Source organism: Xenopus tropicalis, chromosome 2 (assembly GCF_000004195.4).
Source record: "Xenopus tropicalis strain Nigerian chromosome 2, UCB_Xtro_10.0, whole genome shotgun sequence".
In the NCBI taxonomy this organism is placed as follows: domain Eukaryota; kingdom Metazoa; phylum Chordata; class Amphibia; order Anura; family Pipidae; genus Xenopus; species Xenopus tropicalis.
The window spans coordinates 180,497,162-180,520,788 of record NC_030678.2 but is presented as its reverse complement, the minus strand read 5'-3'; the positions used below and the strand labels follow the sequence as shown (position 1 = coordinate 180,520,788).

The window sequence follows — 23,627 nt, the reverse complement described above, 5'->3', positions numbered from 1 at the left end:
CCAATATCCATTCATCCCTCATTCTCACTGGGTTTATAGTTATGTGTAACTGTCACTGTCCCCTTTCCTTCCCTGCACTGCTGGTTCTGACTCCTGATACAACTCCCCAATATCCATCATTCCTCATTCTCACTGGGTTTATAGTTATGTGTAACTGTCACTGTGTCTGTCCCTTTCCCTTCCCTGCACTGCTGGTTCTGACTCCTGATACAACTCCCCAATACCCATTCATTCCCTCATTCTCACTGGGTTTAATAGTTATGTGTAACTGTCACTGTGTCTGTCCCTTTCCCTTCCCTGCACTGCTGGTTCTGACTCCTGATACAACTCCCCAATATCCATTCATTCCTCATTCTCACTGGGTTTATAGTTATGTGTAACTGTCACTGTCCCTTTCCCTTCCCTGCACTGCTGGTTCTGACTCCTGATACAACTCCCCAATACCCATTCAATTGAATACAGATTGGGAAGTTGCTTAGAATTATAATTTCTTTGGGTGAAGTTCCCCTTTAGTTTCTGTAAACAGAATCATATTAAATAGCGTAACTGACTGAGAAGCCTTTACCGCATGTAAAAATAATAATAATAAAATAGGCCACAAGTGACTCCAGTCCTGTTGGATTGACTCCTCCCACTGAGCCACTACATTAGGCTCCTCCCATTTCTCACCTATCAGGAACTGGAGGGCCCCCTCCCAATCGTCACACAGCGAGTGGATCCTCCTCAGCGCCTGCAGAGCCCCCCGCAGCTCCTTTCTGCCCCTGTAACAGCAAATCCCAGCATTAGCTCCTCCCACTCTTAGTCCTTTATATAGGGCCATAGACTGATATTTCTATGTGATTGCCATAGCAACAGAGGAGAGTAGGGAAGGAGCGGTACCAGGAGTAGGAGTGGGTTTGGGCCGAGCGGGAATATCCCTGCCGCCGGAGCAGGACACTGTGCAACAGGAGGAGCTGAAGGGCCTTCACCCTGTCTGGCTGCTCCTCAAGGTTCTCCTCCAACTCAGGGCAGTTCTGCTGCAGGATGGGGCGCAGGTTGGACGGGGGGCCCCCGGGCACAGGGAGGCACGAGTATCTCATGTCAACTGCGGGGGGAAAAACAGGCCAGGGATCAGTGTGAGGCCTATGTAACCCTCCTCTTCCTCCTCCTCCTCATCTACCCCCCACCCGCTTCCTCCTCCTCATCTACCCCCCCCACCCTCCTCTTCCTCCTCCTCATCTACCCCCCCACCCGCTTCCTCCTCATCTACCCCCCCACCCTCCTCTTCCTCCTCCTCCTCCTCAATCTACCCCCCCACCCTCCTCCTCATCTACCCCCCACCCTCCTCATCTATCCCCCCCACCCTCCTCTTCCTCCTCCTCATCTACCCCCCCACCCTCCTCTTCCTCCTCCTCATCTACCCCCCCACCCTCCTCCTCATCTACCCCCCACCCGCTTCCTCCTCCTCATCTACCCCCCATCCTCCTCATCTATCCCCCCCACCCTCCTCTTCCTCCTCTACCCCCCACCCTCCTCTTCCTCCTCCTCATCTACCCCCCCCACCCTCCTCCTCATCTACCCCCCACCCGCTTCCTCCTCATCTACCCCCCCACCCTCCACTTCCTCCTCCTCCTCCTCCTCATCTACCCCCACCCGCTTCCTCCTCCTCATCTACCCTCCATCCTCCTCTTCCTCATCTACCCCCCATCCTCCTCATCTACCCCCACCCTCCTCTTCCTCCTCCTCATCTACCCCTCACCCTCTTCCTCCTCTACCACCCTCTCTCTCACCCTCTTTCCTCTTCTACTTGGAAACATGTAGCTCTCTCCTGAGTGACCCCAATCTATTCTGGGTCCCCCATTTTGTCCTGGCATCATACAGTAGCCCCCTGGTAGCGCTGCCCCACACTTCACCCCTCAAGTTATCACCCTCCGACCTTCTAATCTAATTCTCACTCCCAAGACGTGACTCCATCTCCTGCCAGTGACAGAGGATTAGGGGGAAGCTGCACCCCATTATTCTATCCCTGGCACCCACACTCAATCACTACTGCTACTAACCACTACTAACTACTACTACTGAGCTCACTATTCTGCTGGGACCTATTGTTCTTGTACAGTAACAGGGCAGTATTAGTGGAACAGTTCTCTGAGAAATACTGACTCCAGAAAGGAGGCCCCTGGGTGCCCAGGCCAATAAATGTGGCACCCACTACCCCCCCCCCCCCCCCCCCCCAGCTCTACCTGGTATTGAGTTCAGGGAATCCTCTTGAATTATTATCCAGAGTCGATAATCAGGGCTCGGGGGTACAGAATCCCCTAGGGAACAAACAAAGTACTGCTGTGAGGGTCCAAATGGAACCTTTACTCTAGAATCTATTCAGATGGAAGGAATTGATGAGATCAGGAATAGGCGGGATGAGGGCAGAGGGGCGAGTGGGTGGGAGGAGGGCAGAGGGGCGAGTGGGTGGGAGGAGGGCAGAGGGGCGAGTGGGCGGGATGAGGGCAGAGGGGCGAGTGGGCGGGAGGAGGGCAGAGGGGCGAGTGGGCGGGAGGAGGGCAGAGGGGCGAGTGGGCGGGAGGAGGGCAGAGGGGCGAGTGGGCGGGACGAGGGCAGAGGGGCGAGTGGGTGGAGGCTGTGGGGAACAGACTAGGGGTAGGTAGGAGGGCGAGTAAGAAGACAACTGATGGAAGGTTGGAGCAGGTTGCAATACAGAAGTTATAAATGACTGTCCTGTCACCTTGATTGGGTTCCATCAGATATTGCAGCTTGTGGTCCAATGGGGGATCCTCTAGGTGCAAATTGTTGAGAACCAGCCAATGGCCTTCTTGCCGGCAAGTGATAAATAACTGTCTGACTTCTGCCCCCGAGCAGTTCTGCCCCCCAGTGAAGACTTTTACCTGAAATGAACAAAGTGTCATCCCATGGAGAGTGTGCCACTCCCTGCCAACATACAGGCAGCCTGGCCCCTCCCACTATGGGGCTGAGTAAGTCCTGGGGCAGAACAGCACTTATTGCCCCACAATGAGGGTGGGGCTGGGTGGGTGCAATATGGGGGCTAATGACGTAGTAACCAATGTACATAGGAATTAATATGGCAGTAAGTGGCCCCTTGGCTACTCACCTCTTTCCCTTTGCTGTTTGCCAGTTGTAGGATCTGGGGCAGCGGCTGAAAGTGGGGTGCATGTGGCTCCGGCTTGGGGAGCAGGAACACTATGGGAACGTGGGGGGTCGCCAGGGAGCTGAGATCGGCCGGCTCTTCCCAGTCCTCCTGGGATTCTGGGCCCAATACACATAAAGCCATTTGGGTCAGTACCAGGCCCAGTTTCCCCGGCTGCATGATGCGCCACAGGATGGCTTTCTGAAAGGGCGTCAGGTGGCCAAAGTGGGGGGAGGGCACCGGCCCAATAATCGTACTGCCCAGTCGGAAATACTCTTGCCACTGACTGCCATGTGTAGCCAGGGAGGCCCGAATGCCCTGGAACTGGGGAACCCTCTCCAACTGGCCCAGCTCTGCCCAGGCCTGGGCACCCACCCACGGTGGCCTCTGGGTGCAAGAGGGTGACCCCACTTGGCCGGAGCATTCCAGGAGCCCCAAGAAGGACAACCACTCCAGGGCCGATGGTTGCCCAATGGCTAGCAAGAGCCGCAGGATATATCTGTCTGTTGGTGCGATTGTGGGCAATACGTGGGCCAGAACCCCTCGGATCAGAACCTTCTCTGCAGGTTTCCCCTCTCTGGCCGCTTGTGCCCATTCCTCGCTCTGAAGAACCCGCTGAGCCCAGCGCAGAACCCTCCCTGGCGAGAAGGAATAGTGTGGGGCGAGGCGAGCCAACTCCTGTAACTTAGAGCCCAGACAGCAGAGGGCAGATGCAGCCGTGCCGCAGGCTTCCAGGTTCTGATTGGTTTGGGTCAGCAGTGACTCCGCCTCACTAAGGGATCGGCGCAGGGAAAGCTCGGAGCCCTCACACTCGGACACCCTCAGCAGGAAGTCTGGGCTCTTGGGGAGAGGGCACGGGCAAGTAATGGCAAAGTCCAGCAAGGAGGCCTGGCACGGGAGAGACAATGAGATTTCATTTTGCAATTGGTCTTCATTTTTTATATTTATTGGAATAATAAACATTTACAGCTAATTCTGCACCCCCTAGTTGGTCTGGTAACCAGGGTGCGCTAAATGGATCCACTAGGATTCCCCCACCCAACCTTAACCGCGCACCCAACCCTATTCCCCCACCCAACCCTAACCCCGCACCCAACCCTAACCCCGCACCCAACCCTATTCCCCCACCCAACCCTATTCCCCCACCCAACCCTATTCCCCCACCCAACCCTATTCCCCCACCCAACCCTATTCCCCCACCCAACCCTAACCCCCCACCCAACCCTAACCCTGCACCCAACCCTATTTCCCCACTCAACCCTATTTCCCCACTCAACCCTATTTCCCCACCCAACCCTATTCCCCCACCCAACCCTATTCCCCCACCCAACCCTATTTCCCCAACCAACCCTAACCCCCCCACCCAACCCTATTCCCCACCCAACCCTAACCCCCACCCAACCCTATTCCCCCACCCAACCCTAACCCCCCACCCAACCCTATTCCCCACCCACCCTATTCCCGCACCCAACCTAACCCCCGCACCCAACCCTATTCCCCCACCCAACCCTAACCCTGCACCCAATCCTATTTCCCCACTCAACCCTATTCCCCCACCCAACCCTTTTCCCCCACCCAACCCTTTTCCCCCACCCAACCCTATTTCCCCACCCAACCGTAACCCCCCACCCAACCTATTCCCCCACCCAACCGTAACCCCCCACCCAACCCTATTCCCCCACCCAACCCTATTCCCCCACCCAACCTAACCCTGCACCCAACCCTATTCCCCACCCAACCCTATTCCCCACCCAACCCTATTCCCCCACCCAACCCTATCCCCGCACCCAACCCTATTCCCCCACCCAACCCTAACCCTGCACCCAACCCTATTCCCCCACCCAACCCTATTCCCCCACCCAACCCTATCCCCGCACCCAACCCTATTCCCCCACCCAACCCTAACCCTGCACCCAACCCTATCCCCCACCCAACCCTATTCCCCCACCCAACCCTAACCCTGCACCCAATCCCTATTCCCCCACCCAACCCTATTCCCCACCCAACCCTATTCCCCCACCCAACCCTAACCCCCCACCCAACCCTATTCCCCCACCCAACCCTAACCCTGCACCCAACCCTATTCCCTCACCCAAACCTAACCCCCCACCCAACCCTATTCCCCCACCCAACCCTATACCCCAACCCTAACCCCCCACCCCAACCCTATTCCCCACCCAACCCTAACCCTGCACCCAACCCTATTCCCCCACCCAACCCTATACCCCCACCCAACCCTATTCCCCACCCAACCCTATTCCCCACACCCAACCCTATACCCCTACCCAACCCTATTCCCCAACCCTATTCCCCCACCCAACCCTATACCCGCACCCAACCCTATACCCGCACCCACCCCTATTCCCCCACCCAACCCTATACCCCTACCCAACCCTATTCCCGCACCCAACCCTATTCCCCCACCCAACCCTATACCCCCACCCAACCCTAACCCCCCAACCAACCCTATTCCCCCACCCAACCCTAACCCACAAAGCCTTAAATTGTGTTTGGGTGACGTTCCCCTTTGGCACCCCCTAAATATCCCAGGAACCTTCCTAAGGAGTCAGCGACTCACCTGAACCTGCTGGATCTCCTGGCGCAGCTGCAGGGATCTGACACTCAGAGTCCGATTCTGTTCCAGCTCATTCTGATTGGCCAAGAGCATCTTCATCACTTCCTCTCTTATTCCCGAGGGGCTCAGACTTAGGTCCATTACATTCACCTCCTTCAGGAAGGCTGAACCGAGTTCTGGGGGATCCAAACACATTTCTGTTCATTTGTGGCCCCTCCCCTAAAATAAAGGCACTGTACCCCCCCTTACCCATTTTTAAAGGACATGTAAACCCATCATGCAAAAATCAGGGAACAGCCTCTTTAAAAATCTTTAAAGAGATTCTGTGATGATTTGTATGGGGTACTCTGGGGTAAAATGTTATTGTTGAACCAACAAATGTATTTGTAGCTGTAAAATTGGTGTGTAGGCGCCATCTCAGTGCCTTGTGCCTGAGTCTGAGCTTTCAGCCAGCGCTACCCATTAGAACTGCTTTCAGCTAACCTATTGTTTCTCCTACTCCCATGTAACTGGAGGAGTCCCAAGCCGGACTTGGATTTCTTACTATTGAGTGCTATTCTGATACCTACTGGGAGCTGCTATCTTGCTCCCTTCTCATTGTTCTGCTGATTGGCTGCTGGGGGTGAGGGGGGGGGATATCACTCCAACTTGCAGCGCAGCAGTAAAGTGTGCCTGAGTCTGAGCTTTCAGCCGGCACTACACATTAGAACTGCTTTCAGCTAACCTATTGTTTCTCCTACTCCCATGTAACTGGAGGAGTCCCAAGCCGGACTTGGATTTCTTACTATTGAGTGCTATTCTGATACCTACTGGGAGCTGCTATCTTGCTCCCTTCCCATTGTTCTGCTGATCGGCTGCTGGGGGTGAGGGGGGGGATATCACTCCAACTTGCAGCGCAGCAGTAAAGTGTGCCTGAGTCTGAGCTTTCAGCCAGCGCTACACATTAGAACTGCTTTCAGCTAACCTATTGTTTCTCCTACTCCCATGTAACTGGAGGAGTCCCAAGCCGGACTTGGATTTCTTACTATTGAGTGCTATTCTGATACCTACTGGGAGCTGCTATCTTGCTCCCTTCCCATTGTTCTGCTGATCGGCTGCTGGGGGGAGGGGGGGGGATATCACTCCAACTTGCAGCGCAGCAGTAAAGTGAGACTGAAGTTTATCAGAGCACAGGTCACATGGCTGTGGCACCCTGGGAAATGAAGAATATGGATAGCCACATGGGACAAACAGATTGCAGGATTCTGCGGGGGGGGGGGGTGTTCCTTTAAATTCCTGCCACTCCGGTTGCTCAAAGGTTAATAGTGAGGCTATGTAGGGTTTACATGTCCTTTAACAAAATGTGTCTCTTTGCCTGTTTAACCCTGCCCTGCCCTTGGAAAACTCCCCAATGAAAAGCAGCTTCATGAGTGACAGCAGAGCTTGGAGGCGGGGCAATGTTCTGATAGGCTGGGCCACTGTTTACATTTGTCCTGCAGCCTATCAGAGTAGTGCCCCAAGCAGGTCACTTTCAGGGGCTCACTGGCCGGGGGGCCCCAAGAGTCTAACAGTCAGAACCTGCCACTGTCCCTTTAATTTATATATATAAACAATTTTACCTTCTTTAAGGGCGGCCAATGGGAGGCGAGTGCTGAGATACAGCTGAAAGGAGGCGGGAATTTCCTTTAAAGGGATATGATCCCGCTGGGCTGAGGTACCAGGTACCATTCCCCCCGGCTCCGTAGGGCCACAGTCTGCAGACCCTCCATGGTCCCTTGCACTAGCGCACAGTTGGGTAATTAGATCCAACGCAGACACATTCCTCTCCATATGAGTAACAAGTACCCACCAACCTGGGAGAAAGAGAACATTGTTACCTACAAATACCCCAGGGAGAAGCTCCAGCCAACTGTACACTGTACCTCAGCAGAGATATATACAGTTCATTCCCGCTGTACCTCAGCAGAGATATATACAGTTCATTCCCACTGTACCTCAGCAGAGATATATACAGTTCATTCCCACTGTACCTCAGCAGAGATATATACAGTTCATTCCCACTGTACCTCAGCAGATATATATACAGTTCATTCCCGCTGTACCTCAGCAGAGATATATACAGTTCATTCCCGCTGTACCTCAGCAGAGATATATACAGTTCATTCCCGCTATACCTCAGCAGAGATATATACAGTTCATTCCCGCTGTACCTCAGCAGAGATATATACAGTTCATTCCCACTGTACCTCAGCAGAGATATATACAGTTCATTCCCGCTGTACCTCAGCAGAGATATATACAGTTCATTCCCGCTGTACCTCAGCAGAGATATATACAGTTCATTCCCGCTGTACCTCAGCAGATATATATACAGTTCATTCCCGCTGTACCTCAGCAGAGATATATACAGTTCATTCCCGCTGTACCTCAGCAGAGATATATACAGTTCATTCCCGCTGTACCACAGCAGAGATATATACAGTTCATTCCCGCTGTACCTCAGCAGAGATATATACAGTTCATTCCCACTGTACCTCAGCAGAGATATATACAGTTCATTCCCACTGTACCTCAGCAGAGATATATACAGTTCATTCCCGCTGTACCTCAGCAGAGATATATACAGTTCATTCCCACTGTACCTCAGCAGATATATATACAGTTCATTCCCGCTGTACCTCAGCAGAGATATATACAGTTCATTCCCGGCTGTACTCAGCAGAGATATATACAGTTTCATTCCGCTATACTCAGCAGAGATATATACAGTTCATTCCCCGCTGTACCTCAGCAGAGATATATACAGTTCATTCCCGCTGTACCTCAGCAGAGATATATACAGTTCATTCCCGGCTGTACCTCAGCAGATATATATACAGTTCATTCCCCGCTGTACCTCAGCAGAGATATATACAGTTCATTCCCGCTGTACCTCAGCAGAGATATATACAGTTCATTCCCGCTGTACCACAGCAGAGATATATACAGTTCATTCCCGCTGTACCTCAGCAGAGATATATACAGTTCATTCCCACTGTACCTCAGCAGATATATATACAGTTCATTCCCACTGTACCTCAGCAGAGATATATACAGTTCATTCCCGCTGTACCACAGCAGAGATATATACAGTTCATTCCCACTGTACCTCAGCAGAGATATATACAGTTCATTCCCACTGTACCTCAGCAGAGATATATACAGTTCATTCCCACTGTACCTCAGCAGATATATATACAGTTCATTCCCGCTGTACCTCAGCAGATATATATACAGTTCATTCCCGCTGTACCTCAGCAGAGATATATACAGTTCATTCCCACTGTACCTCAGCAGAGATATATACAGTTCATTCCCACTGTACCTCAGCAGATATATATACAGTTCATTCCCACTGTACCTCAGCAGAGATATATACAGTTCATTCCCACTGTACCTCAGCAGAGATATATACAGTTCATTCCCACTGTACTCTGTACCTCAGCAGAGATATATACAGTTCATTCCCGCTGTACCTCAGCAGAGATATATACAGTTCATTCCCGCTGTACCTCAGCAGAGATATATATACAGTTCATTCCCGCTGTACCTCAGCAGAGATATATACAGTTCATTCCCGCTGTACCTCAGCAGAGATATATACAGTTCATTCCCACTGTACCTCAGCAGAGATATATACAGTTCATTCCCACTGTACTCTGTACCACAGCAGAGATATATACAGTTCATTCCCGCTGTACCTCAGCAGAGATATATACAGTTCATTCCCGCTGTACCTCAGCAGAGATATATACAGTTCATTCCCGCTGTACCTCAGCAGAGATATATACAGTTCATTTCCGCTTTACCTCAGCAGAGATATATATACAGTTCATTCCCGCTGTACCTCAGCAGAGATATATACAGTTCATTCCCGCTGTACCTCAGCAGAGATATATACAGTTCATTCCCGCTGTACCTCAGCAGAGATATATACAGTTCATTCCCGCTGTACCTCAGCAGAGATATATACAGTTCATTCCCGCTATACCTCAGCAGAGATATATACAGTTCATTCCCGCTGTACCTCAGCAGAGATATATACAGTTCATTCCCGCTGTACCACAGCAGAGATATATACAGTTCATTCCCGCTGTACCACAGCAGAGATATATACAGTTCATTCCCGCTGTACCACAGCAGAGATATATACAGTTCATTCCCGCTGTACCTCAGCAGAGATATATACAGTTCATTCCCGCTGTACCTCAGCAGAGATATATACAGTTCATTCCCACTGTACTCTGTACCTCAGCAGAGATATATACAGTTCATTCCCGCTGTACCTCAGCAGAGATATATACAGTTCATTCCCGCTGTACCTCAGCAAGATATATATACAGTTCATTCCCGCTGTACCTCAGCAGAGATATATACAGTTCATTCCCGCTGTACCTCAGCAGAGATATATACAGTTCATTCCCACTGTACCTCAGCAGAGATATATACAGTTTCATTCCCACTGTACTCTGTACCACAGCAGAGATATATACAGTTCATTCCCGCTGTACCTCAGCAGAGATATATACAGTTCATTCCCGCTGTACCTCAGCAGAGATATATACAGTTCATTCCCGCTGTACCTCAGCAGAGATATATACAGTTCATTTCCGCTTTACCTCAGCAGAGATATATTCATCCCTACCACAGATTACAGTTCATTCCCGCTGTACCTCAGCAGAGATATATACAGTTCATTCCCGCTGTACCTCAGCAGAGATATATACAGTTCATTCCCGCTGTACCTCAGCAGAGATATATACAGTTTGCATTCCCGCTATAAGCCCTCAGCAGAAGATATATACAGTTCCATCCCGCTGTACCTCAGCAGAGATATATACAGTTCATTCCCGCTGTACCACAGCAGAGATATATACAGTTCATTCCCGCTGTACCACAGCAGAGATGTATACAGTTCATTCCCGCTGTACCACAGCAGAGATATATACAGTTCATTCCCGCTGTACCTCAGTCAGAGAATATATACAGTTCATTCCCGCTGTACCTCAGCAGAGATATATACAGTTCATTCCCACTGTACCTCAGCAGAGATATATACAGTTCATTCCCACTGTACCTCAGCAGAGATATATACAGTTCATTCAGAGATATATACAGTTCATTCAGAGATATATACAGTTCATTCAGAGATATATACAGTTCATTCAGAGATATATACAGTTCATTCAGAGATATATACAGTATAGAGAATCTGGGTAAATAGCAACTGTATATTTTTCTGCACAATGTACTAACATTTTGTTTTTAGTTGATGAGACATTGTTTCCCCTGGAGAAGATATGATTGGATAGAAGGAGCACTCACCTTTCTGTGCTGCCAATCGTATGGTGTCTCCCAGCAGCGGCGAACATGCGTCAACCACACACAGCTCTGCAGTAAAGTAAGAGAATTCACCTTAGTAACTCACTAACCCCCCGGATAATACATACCCCATCTGCCCTCAGCTACAGTCACCCCCCGGATAATACATACCCCATCTGCCTCAAGCTACAGTCACCCCCTGGATAATACATACCCCATCTGCCCTCAGCTACAGTCACCCCCCGGATAATACATACCCCATCTGCCCTCAGCTACAGTCACCCCCGGATAATACATACCCCATCTGCCCTCAGCTTACAGTCACCCCCTGGATAATACATACCCCATCTGCCCTCAGCTACAGTCACCCCCCCGATAATACATACCCCATCTGCCCTCAGCTACAGTCCACCCCCTGGATAATACATACCCCATCTGCCCTCAGCTACAGTCACCCCCCGGATAATACATACCCCATCTGCCCTCAGCTAACAGTCACCCCCCGGATAATACATACCCCATCTGCCCCTCAGCTACAGTCACCCCCCGGATAATACATACCCCATCTGCCCTCAGCTACAGTCACCCCCCCCCCCCCCCCGGATAATACATACCCCTTCTGCCCTCAGCTACAGTCACCCCCCCCCCCCCCAGGATAATACATACCCCTCTGCCTCAGCTACAGTCACCCCCCGGATAATACATACCCCTTCTGCCCTCAGCTACAGTCACCCCCCCCCCCCGGATAATACATACCCCTTCTGCCCTCAGCTACAGTCACCCCCCCCCCCAGATAATACATACCCCTTCTGCCCTCAGCTACAGTCACCCCCCCGGATATACATACCCCATCTGCCCTCAGCTACAGTCACCCCCCCCCCCCGGATTAATACATACCCCTTCTGCCCTCAGCTACAGTCACACCCCCCCCCCCCCGGATAATACATACCCCATCTGCCCTCAGCTTACAGTCACCCCCCCCCCGGATAATACATACCCCATCTGCCCTCAGCTACAGTCACCCCCCCCCCCCCCCGGATAATACATACCCCATCTGCCCTCAGCTACAGTCACCCCCCCCCCCCCCGGATAATACATACCCCTTCTGCCCTCAGCTACAGTCACCCCCCCCCCCCCGGATAATACATACCCCTTCTGCCCTCAGCTACAGTCACCCCCCGGATAATACATACCCCATCTGCCCTCAGCTACAGTCACACCCCCCCCCCCCGGATAATACATACCCCATCTGCCCTCAGCTACAGTCACCCCCCCCCCCCCCGGATAATACATACCCCTTCTGCCCTCAGCTACAGTCACCCCCCCGGATAATACATACCCCATCTGCCCTCAGCTACAGTCACCCCCCGGTTAATACATTCCCCATCTGCCCTCAGCTACAGTCACCCCCCCCCCCGGATAATAACATACCCCATCTGCCCTCAGCTACAGTCACCCCCCCCCCCCCCCCCCGGATAATACATACCCCTTCTGCCCTCAGCTACAGTCACCCCCCGGATAATACATACCCCTTCTGCCCTCAGCTACAGTCACCCCCCGGATAATACATACCCCATCTGCCCTCAGCTACAGTCACCCCCCGATAATACATACCCATCTGCCCTCAGCTACAGTCACCCCCCCGGATAATACATACCCCTTCTGCCCTCAGCTACAGTCACCCCCCCGGATAATTACATACCCCATCTGCCCTCAGCTACAGTCACCCCCCCCCCCGGATAATACAATACCCCTTCTGCCCTCAGCTACAGTCACCCCCCCCCCCCCGGATAATACATACCCCTTCTGCCCTCAGCTACAGTCACCCCCCGGATAATACATACCCCATCTGCCCTCAGCTACAGTCACCCCCCCCCCCGGATAATACATACCCCTTCTGCCCTCAGCTACAGTCACCCCCCGGATAATACATACCCCATCTGCCCTCAGCTACAGTCACCCCCCGGATAATACATACCCATCTGCCCTCAGCTACAGTCACCCCCTGGATAATACATACCCCATCTGCCCTCAGCTACAGTCACCCCCCGGATAATACATACCCCATCTGCCCTCAGCTACAGTCACCCCCTGGATAATACATACCCCATCTGCCCTCAGCTACAGTCACCCCCCGGATAATACATACCCCATCTGCCCTCAGCTACAGTCACCCCCGGATAATACATACCCCATCTGCCCTCAGCTACAGTCACCCCCCGGATAATACATACCCCATCTGCCCTCAGCTACAGTCACCCCCCGGATAATACATACCCCATCTGCCCTCAGCTACAGTCACCCCCCGGATAATACATACCCCATCTGCCCTCAGCTACAGTCACCCCCCGGATAATACATACCCCATCTGCCCTCAGCTACAGTCACCCCCCGGTTAATACATACCCCATCTGCCCTCAGCTACAGTCACCCCCCGGTTAATACATACCCCATCTGCCCTCAGCTACAGTCACCCCCCGGTTAATACATACCCCATCTGCCCTCAGCTACAGTCACCCCCCCCCCGGATAATACATACCCCATCTGCCCTCAGCTACAGTCACCCCCCGGATAATACATACCCCATCTGCCCTCAGCTACAGTCACCCCCCCCCCGGATAATACATACCCCATCTGCCCTCAGCTACAGTCACCCCCCGGATAATACATACCCCATCTGCCCTCAGCTACAGTCACCCCCCGGTTAATACATACCCCATCTGCCCTCAGCTACAGTCACCCCCCCCCCGGTTAATACATTCCCCATCTGCCCTCAGCTACAGTCACCCCCCCCCCCGGATAATACATACCCCATCTGCCCTCAGCTACAGTCACCCCCCCCCCGGATAATACATACCCCATCTGCCCTCAGCTACAGTCACCCCCCGGTTAATACATTCCCCATCTGCCCTCAGCTACAGTCACCCCCGGATAATACATACCCCTTCTGCCCTCAGCTACAGTCACCCCCCGGTTAATACATACCCCATCTGCCCTCAGCTACAGTCACCCCCCGGTTAATACATTCCCCATCTGCCCTCAGCTACAGTCACCCCCCCCCCCCCGATAATACATACCCCTTCTGCCCTCAGCTACAGTCACCCCCCGGTTAATACATACCCCATCTGCCCTCAGCTACAGTCACCCCCCGGATAATACATACCCCATCTGCCCTCAGCTACAGTCACCCCCCCCCCCCGGATAATACATACCCCATCTGCCCTCAGCTACAGTCACCCCCCCGGTTAATACATTCCCCATCTGCCCTCAGCTACAGTCACCCCCCCCCCCGGATAATACATACCCCTTCTGCCCTCAGCTACAGTCACCCCCCCGGTTAATACATACCCCATCTGCCCTCAGCTACAGTCACCCCCTGGATAATACATACCCCATCTGCCCTCAGCTACAGTCACACCCCCCCCCCCCCCGGATAATACATACCCCATCTGCCCTCAGCTACAGTCACCCCCCCCCCGGATAATACATACCCCATCTGCCCTCAGCTACAGTCACCCCCCCCCCGGATAATACATACCCCATCTGCCCTCAGCTACAGTCACCCCCCGGATAATACATTCCCCATCTGCCCTCAGCTACAGTCACCCCCCCCCCCCCCGGATAATACATTCCCCATCTGCCCTCAGCTACAGTCACCCCCCGGATAATACATTCCCCATCTGCCCTCAGCTACAGTCACCCCCCCCCCCGGATAATACATACCCCTTCTGCCCTCAGCTACAGTCACCCCCCCCCCCCGGATAATACATACCCCTTCTGCCCTCAGCTACAGTCACCCCCCCCCCCGGATAATACATAATACAAAAAAACAATCCCGTCAGAACTTATTCCCATGTATAAAACAAAGTGGAAAACCAGAAAAGGTTCAGTGAGAATGAGGCAAAAAGAAATCACACAAAACCTGGGGGCATTAGGGAGCCCCCCCAAACTAATACTTGATTAAAGCCCCTTTGGATCTTATTCCAGCCCACCCTCCCATGCCCAGATGTTCCCGATCTGTCAAATTGCATCTCCTGAGCACCGAGGGCATCTTCTGGGCACCGAGGGCATCTCCTGGGCACATTACTCTTCAGGTCACTGAGGGCATCTCCTGGGCACATTACTCTTCAGGTCACTGAGGGCATCTCCTGGGCACAGTTCTCTTCAGGTCACTGAGGGCATCTCCTGGGCACAGTTCTCTTCAGGTCACTGAGGGCATCTCCTGGGCACAGTTCTCTTCAGGTCACTGAGGGCATCTCCTGGGCACAGCTCCCTTCAGGTCACTGAGGGCATCTTCTGGGCACAACTCCCTTCAGGTCACTGAGGGCATCTCCTGGGCACAACTCTCTTCAGGTCACTGAGGGCATCTTCTGGGCACAACTCCCTTCAGGTCACTGAGGGCATCTTCTGGGCACAACTCCCTTCAGGTCACTGAGGGCATCTCCTGGGCACAACTCTCTTCAGGTCACTGAGGGCATCTTCTGGGCACAACTCCCTTCAGGTCACTGAGGGCATCTTCTGGGCACAACTCCCTTCAGGTCACTGAGGGCATCTCCTGGGCACAACTCCCTTCAGGTCACTGAGGGCATCTTCTGGGCACAACTCTCTTCAGGTCACTGAGGGCATCTTCTGGGCACAACTCTCTTCAGGTTCCCCCACAGATTCTCAGAAGCTGGAGGCTCCTTCCATGTTGCTGTTGGCTGTCTCTTGGTGGCCCCGTGACCAGTAGTCTCCTTGTTTCCTTCCCATCAGTCATGGAGGGACCTGCTCCTGATCTTGGTCTCTGTTCCGCCATATTGTTCCACTTGTTCATGTCTTTATCGTACTCCATGGGATGTTTCAAGGAGTTGAGACTTTTTCGCCCCCCTGTCCTGCTTGGTACCTTCCCATGTTTCATGTTCTGGAAGTTCTTTGTGGCCCAAGGCTTTTGGGGTATGAGCCCAAGAGGAATAACCCTACAGGAATAGCCAGACTCTGAGCCAATCAGAGCCACTTTCACTGATGGTAGGTGGCTAATAAGGACTATTTCAGATGAGACTGAATGTGATTGGTCGGTTCTGAATGCAGCCACATCATTGGTTATTAAAGGGGGCGTAGCGAGATGCACCCAGGTTTTGGTTTTCCTTCTTTTCCCACCTCTTTGTATAAATGGGAATTGTTCCGACAGGATTTATCTCCTTTTTTTTCTTTTTTTAATAAAAACCTTTTTCAGGGGGGTGTGAACTTTTATATTCAGTGAATCCCACATGCCCCCCCCCCAAGAACAACCCATCGACTCACCTCTGTCCAACAAGGTGCCCCCCTTGTGATGTGCCGGACCCTCCAGCAGAACTCTCAGCCAGTCCTCTCCCAGCTGGTCTGGGTCCAACATGAGGGGAAGCCTGTGGGACGAATATTGGCCACTTGCCCGAAGAAGAACTGCCCGAGTCTGAGACTCCAGGTCTCCCAGGTGCCTGTGTTTGCCCCATTGCAAACTTTCTGCCCCTGAGCTCAACATGTCTACAAGGGGCAACGCTGAGTCCTGGGCAGAACCATCCAGAGCTTCACTCACATCATCTGGCTCCAGAGATCCCTCAGAACCCTCAGAACCCTGGCACAGGCGCTGCCACTTCCGCCATAGGGCACAACAGCGGTGCCACGGTAGGGCCCCCAGGTAGGTAACTGAGGCAGCAACCAGCAGGGCATCTACAGGCACCGTCTGGGCACGGCCCCTTTGTACCTACAGACATCAGAGAATAAGCAGTCACAGAGAGACATCAAAGAATGAGCAGTCACAGAGAGACATCACAGAATAAGTGGTCACAGAGAGTCATCACAGAATGAGCGGTCACAGAGAGACATCACAGAATCAGCGGTCACAGAGAGACATCACAGAATGAGCGGTCACAGAGAGACATCACAGAATAAGTGGTCACAGAGAGTCATCACAGAATAAGCGGTCACAGAGAGACATCACAGAATCAGCGGTCACAGAGAGACATCACAGAATGAGCGGTCACAGAGAGACATCACAGAATGAGCGGTCGCAGAGAGACATCACAGAATGAGCGGTCACAGAGAGACATCACCGAATAAGCGGTCACAGAGAGACATCACAGAATGAGTAGTCACAGAGAGACATCACAGAATGAGTAGTCACAGAGAGACATCACAGAATAAGCGGTCACAGAGAGACATCACAGAATAAGCGGTCACAGAGAGACATCACAGAATGAGCGGTCACAAAGAGACATCACAGAATGAGCGGTCACAGAGAGACATCACAGAATCAGCGGTCACAGAGAGACATCACAGAATGAGCGGTCACAGAGAGACATCACAGAATGAGCAGTCAAAGAGAGACATCACAGAATGAGCAGTCACAGAGAGACATCACAGAATCAGCGGTCACAGAGAGACATCACAGAATGAGCAGTCACAGAGAGACATCACCGAATAAGCGGTCACAGAGAGACATCACAGAATGAGTGGTCACAGAGAGACATCACAGAATGAGCGGTCACAGAGAGACATCACAGAATGAGCGGTCACAGAGAGACATCACAGAATGAGCGGTCGCAGAGAGACATCACAGAATGAGCGGTCGCAGAGAGACATCACCGAATAAGCGGTCACAGAGAGACATCACAGAATGAGTAGTCACAGAGAGACATCACAGAATGAGTAGTCACAGAGAGACATCACAGAATAAGCGGTCACAGAGAGACATCACAGAATAAGCGGTCACAGAGAGACATCACAGAATGAGCGGTCACAGAGAGACATCACAGAATGAGCAGTCACAGAGAGACATCACAGAATCAGCGGTCACAGAGAGACATCACAGAATGAGCGGTCACAGAGAGACATCACAGAATGAGCAGTCAAAGAGAGACATCACAGAATGAGCAGTCACAGAGAGACATCACAGAATGAGCGGTCACAGAGAGACATCACAGAATGAGCGGTCACAGAGAGACATCACAGAATGAGCGGTCACAGAGAGACATCACAGAATGAGCGGTCGCAGAGAGACATCACAGAATGAGCGGTCGCAGAGAGACATCACCGAATAAGCGGTCACAGAGAGACATCACAGAATGAGTAGTCACAGAGAGACATCACAGAATGAGTAGTCACAGAGAGACATCACAGAATAAGCGGTCACAGAGAGACATCACAGAATAAGCGGTCACAGAGAGACATCACAGAATGAGCGGTCACAGAGAGACATCACAGAATGAGCAGTCACAGAGAGACATCACAGAATCAGCGGTCACAGAGAGACATCACAGAATGAGCGGTCACAGAGAGACATCACAGAATGAGCAGTCAAAGAGAGACATCACAGAATGAGCAGTCACAGAGAGACATCACAGAATCAGCGGTCACAGAGAGACATCACAGAATGAGCAGTCACAGAGAGACATCACAGAATGAGCAGTCACAAAGAGACATCACAGAATAAGTGGTCACAGAAAGACATCAGAAAATAAGCGGTCACAGAGAGACATCACAGAATGAGTAGTCACAGAGAGTCATCACAGAATGAGCGGTCACAGAGAGACATCACAGAATAAGCGGTCACAGAGAGACATCACAGAATAAGTGGTCACAGAGAGACATCACAGAATAAGCGGTCACAGAGAGACATCACAGAATGAGTAGTCACAGAGAGACATCACAGAATGAGCGGTCACAGAGAGACATCACAGAATGAGCGGTCACAGAGAGACATCACAGAATAAGCGGTCACAGAGAGACATCACAGAATAAGTGGTCACAGAGAGACATCACAGAATAAGCGGTCACAGAGAGACATCACAGAATGAGTAGTCACAGAGAGACATCACAGAATAAGCGGTCACAGAGAGACATCACAGAATGAGTAGTCACAGAGAGACATCACAGAATGAGTAGTCACAGAGAGACATCACAGAATAAGCGGTCACAGAGAGACATCACAGAATGAGCGGTCACAGAGAGACATCACAGAATGAGTGGTCACAGAGAGACATCACAGAATAAGCGGTCACAGAGAGACATCACAGAATGAGTAGTCACAGAGAGACATCACAGAATAAGCGGTCACAGAGAGACATCACAGAATAAGCGGTCACAGAGAGACATCACAGAATAAGCGGTCACAGAGAGACATCACAGAATGAGTGGTCACAGAGAGACATCACAGAATGAGTAGTCACAGAGAGACATCACAGAATAAGCGGTCACAGAGAGACATCACAGAATGAGTGGTCACAGAGAGACATCACAGAATGAGCGGTCACAGAGAGACATCACAGAATGAGCGGTCACAGCGAGACATCACAGAATGAGTGGTCACAGAGAGACATCACAGAATAAGCGGTCACAGAGAGACATCACAGAATAAGCGGTCACAGAGAGACATCACAGAATAAGCGGTCACAGAGAGACATCACAGAATGAGTGGTCACAGAGAGACATCACAGAATGAGTGGTCACAGAGAGACATCACAGAATAAGCGGTCACAGAGAGACATCACAGAATAAGCGGTCACAGAGAGACATCACAGAATAAGCGGTCACAGAGAGACATCACAGAATAAGCGGTCACAGAGAGACATCACAGAATAAGCGGTCACAGAGAGACATCACAGAATAAGCGGTCACAGAGAGACATCACAGAATGAGTGGTCACAGAGAGACATCACAGAATGAGCGGTCACAGAGAGACATCACAGAATGAGCGGTCACAGCGAGACATCACAGAATGAGTAGTCACAGAGAGACATCACAGAATAAGCGGTCACAGAGAGACATCACAGAATGAGTAGTCACAGAGAGACATCACAGAATGAGTGGTCACAGAGAGACATCACAGAATAAACAGTCCCAGAGAGACATCATAGAATAAGTGTTTGCAGAGAGACATCCAAGAGTGTGGGAGGGTTCAGAGAGAGACACACCCAAAGGCAGAGCCAGGTAAGCTCCTCCCACTCACAGCCATTACCTCCAGTGCTTGAGTCCAGCAGGAGAAGTGTGGGGCAGCTCTGCGCTCACATTCCATTGCAGCCTTCAGCCTCCCCTGTGACTGCACAATCTGCCCCCTGAGGGCCCTCCTGCTGCCTGTGACCTCCTGCAGATGGTGGGAGGCCTGTGTCTCCAGCTGCCGCTGCTTCTCTTGCTGTAGGCGGATTTCTGCCATACGCGAGGCCAAGCGCCAGTCCTGAGCCTCCACTTGGGTTAGAGTGGCCTTGGTGGAATGCAGCTTTCTCAGGACTGCACAATGGTGTTGTAGGGAGCAGAGCCACCCACACAAGGAAGCTGCTGCTGAACTTGCAAGGCTCACCGTCTCTGGCCTGAAGTGGGGCTGTGTGACTGCGCGGGTGAGTGTAGCGAATGGGGCGTCGCCCATAGTGAGTGCATCGTAGAACTGCAGCTCCTGCATGGGGGGCACAGGAACACTGGGGTATCAGCAGCTTACATGCCCTCACCTTATCCCATGCAGACTACTGTAACCCCTCCCATAATCTCCCCAAAAGCCCCCTTGTGCCACTGTCTCTGGCTTTTCCTGCAACTGGCACACCCCACCTACTCTCCTCTGTCTCCTCCCTCTCTCTTACTAGCACCGCCTACTCTCCTCTGTATCCTCCCTCTCTCTTACTAGCACCGCCTACTCTCCTCTGTATCCTCCCTCTCTCTTACTAGCACCGCCTACTCTCCTCTGTCTCCTCCCTCTCTCTTACTAGCACCGCCTACTCTCCTCTGTATCCTCCCTCTCTCTTACTAGCACCGCCTACTCTCCTCTGTCTCCTCCCTCTCTCTTACTAGCACCGCCTACTCTCCTCTGTATCCTCCCTCTCTCTTACTAGCACCGCCTACTCTCCTCTGTCTCCTCCCTCTCTCTTACTAGCACCGCCTACTCTCCTCTGTATCCTCCCTCTCTCTTACTAGCACCGCCTACTCTCCTCTGTCTCCTCCCTCTCTCTTACTAGCACCGCCTACTCTCCTCTGTATCCTCCCTCTCTCTTACTAGCACCGCCTACTCTCCTCTGTCTCCTCCCTCTCTCTTACTAGCACCGCCTACTCTCCTCTGTATCCTCCCTCTCTCTTACTAGCACCGCCTACTCTCCTCTGTCTCCTCCCTCTCTCTTACTAGCACCGCCTACTCTCCTCTGTCTCCTCCCTCTCTCTTGCTAGCACCGCCTACTCTCCTCTGTCTCCTCCCTCTCTCTTACTAGCACCGCCTACTCTCCTCTGTCTCCTCCCTCTCTCTTACTAGCACCGCCTACTCTCCTCTGTATCCTCCCTCTCTCTTACTAGCACCGCCTACTCTCCTCTGTCTCCTCCCTCTCTCTTACTAGCACCGCCTACTCTCCTCTGTCTCCTCCCTCTCTCTTACTAGCACCGCCTACTCTCCTCTGTATCCTCCCTCTCTCTTACTAGCACCGCCTACTCTCCTCTGTCTCCTCCCTCTCTCTTACTAGTACTGCCTACTCTCCTCTGTCTCCTCCCTCTCTCTTACTAGCACTGCCTACTCTCCTCTGTCCCCTCCCTCTCTCTTACTAGCACCTCCTACTCCCCTCTGTCTCCTCCCTCTCTCTTACTAGCACCGCCTACTCTCCTCTGTCTCCTCCCTCTCTCTTACTAGCACCGCCTACTCTCCTCTGTCTCCTCCCTCTCTCTTACTAGCACCGCCTACTCTCCTCTGTATCCTCCCTCTCTCTTACTAGCACCGCCTACTCTCCTCTGTCTCCTCCCTCTCTCTTACTAGTACTGCCTACTCTCCTCTGTCTCCTCCCTCTCTCTTACTAGCACTGCCTACTCTCCTCTGTCCCCTCCCTCTCTCTTACTAGCACCTCCTACTCCCCTCTGTCTCCTCCCTCTCTCTTACTAGCACTGCCTACTCTCCTCTGTCTCCTCCCTCTCTCTTACTAGCACCGCCTACTCTCCTCAGTATCCTCCCTCTCTCTTACTAGCACCGCCTACTCTCCTCTGTCTCCTCCCTCTCTCTTACTAGTACTGCCTACTCTCCTCTGTATCCTCCCTCTCTCTTACTAGCACCGCCTACTCTCCTCTGTCTCCTCCCTCTCTCTTACTAGTACTGCCTACTCTCCTCTGTATCCTCCCTCTCTCTTACTAGCACCGCCTACTCTCCTCTGTCTCCTCCCTCTCTCTTACTAGCACTGCCTACTCTCCTCTGTCTCCTCCCTCTCTCTTACTAGCACCGCCTACTCTCCTCTGTCTCCTCCCTCTCTCTTACTAGTACTGCCTACTCTCCTCTGTCTCCTCCCTCTCTCTTACTAGCACTGCCTACTCTCCTCTGTCCCCTCCCTCTCTCTTACTAGCACCTCCTACTCCCCTCTGTCTCCTCCCTCTCTCTTACTAGCACTGCCTACTCTCCTCTGTCCCCTCCCTCTCTCTTAATAGCACTGCCTACTCTCCTCTGTCTCCTCCCTCTCTCTTACTAGTACTGCCTACTCTCCTCTGTCTCCTCCCTCTCTCTTACTAGCACTGCCTACTCTCCTCTGTCCCCTCCCTCTCTCTTACTAGCACCTCCTACTCCCCTCTGTCTCCTCCCTCTCTCTTACTAGCACTGCCTACTCTCCTCTGTCCCCTCCCTCTCTCTTAATAGCACTGCCTACTCTCCTCTGTCTCCTCCCTCTCTCTTACTAGTACTGCCTACTCTCCTCTGTCTCCTCCCTCTCTCTTACTAGCACCGCCTACTCTCCTCTGTCTCCTCCCTCTCTCTTACTAGCACCTCCTACTCTCCTCTGTCTCCTCCCTCTCTCTTACTAGCACTGCCTACTCTCCTCTGTCCCCTCCCTCTCTCTTACTAGCACCTCCTACTCCCCTCTGTCTCCTCCCTCTCTCTTACTAGCACCTCCTACTCTCCTCTGTCTCCTCCCTCTCTCTTACTAGCACTGCCTAGTCTCCTCTGTCCCCTCCCTCTCTCTTACTAGCACCTCCTACTCCCCTCTGTCTCCTCCCTCTCTCTTACTAGCACTGCCTACTCTCCTCTGTCCCCTCCCTCTCTCTTAATAGCACTGCCTACTCTCCTCTGTCTCCTCCCTCTCTCTTACTAGTACTGCCTACTCTCCTCTGTCTCCTCCCTCTCTCTTACTAGCACCGCCTACTCTCCTCTGTATCCTCCCTCTCTCTTACTAGCACCGCCTACTCTCCTCTGTATCCTCCCTCTCTCTTACTAGCACCTCCTACTCTCCTTTGTCTCCTCCCTCTCTCTTACTAGCACCGCCTACTCTCCTCTGTCTGCTCACTCTATCTTACTAGCACCGCCTACTCTCCTGTCTCCTCCCTCTCTCTTACTAGCACCGCCTACTCTCCTCTGTCTCCTCCCTCTCTCTTACTAGCACCTCCTACTCTCCTCTGTCTCCTCCCTCTCTCTTACTAGCACCTCCTACTCTCCTGTCTCCTCCCTCTCTCTTACTAGCACCGCCTACTCTCCTCTGTCTCCTCACTCTATCTTACTAGCACCGCCTACTCTCCTCTGTCTCCTCCCTCTCTCTTACTAGCACCGCCTACTCTCCTCTGTCTCCTCCCTCTCTCTTACTAGCACCTCCTACTCTCCTCTGTCTCCTCCCTCTCTCTTAC

At 52.3% G+C, this 23,627-nt stretch overlaps 1 protein-coding gene across 1 annotated transcript in view; it reads right to left on the bottom strand.

Moving 5' to 3' along the window:
• Positions 1–23,627, bottom strand: part of dnhd1 (dynein heavy chain domain 1) — a 105,271-nt gene that overhangs the window by 7,393 nt on the left and 74,251 nt on the right. The window contains exons 27-36 of the mRNA XM_031897460.1: positions 20,026–20,457; positions 16,335–16,773; positions 11,058–11,123; positions 7,313–7,546; positions 5,718–5,890; positions 3,104–4,027; positions 2,720–2,879; positions 2,223–2,297; positions 880–1,084; positions 670–761 (exon numbers count right to left, since the gene is read on the bottom strand). Of these exons, the coding sequence (XP_031753320.1) occupies positions 670–761; positions 880–1,084; positions 2,223–2,297; positions 2,720–2,879; positions 3,104–4,027; positions 5,718–5,890; positions 7,313–7,546; positions 11,058–11,123; positions 16,335–16,773; positions 20,026–20,457 (2,800 nt within the window). The remainder of the gene's footprint in view (positions 1–669; positions 762–879; positions 1,085–2,222; positions 2,298–2,719; positions 2,880–3,103; positions 4,028–5,717; positions 5,891–7,312; positions 7,547–11,057; positions 11,124–16,334; positions 16,774–20,025; positions 20,458–23,627) is intronic.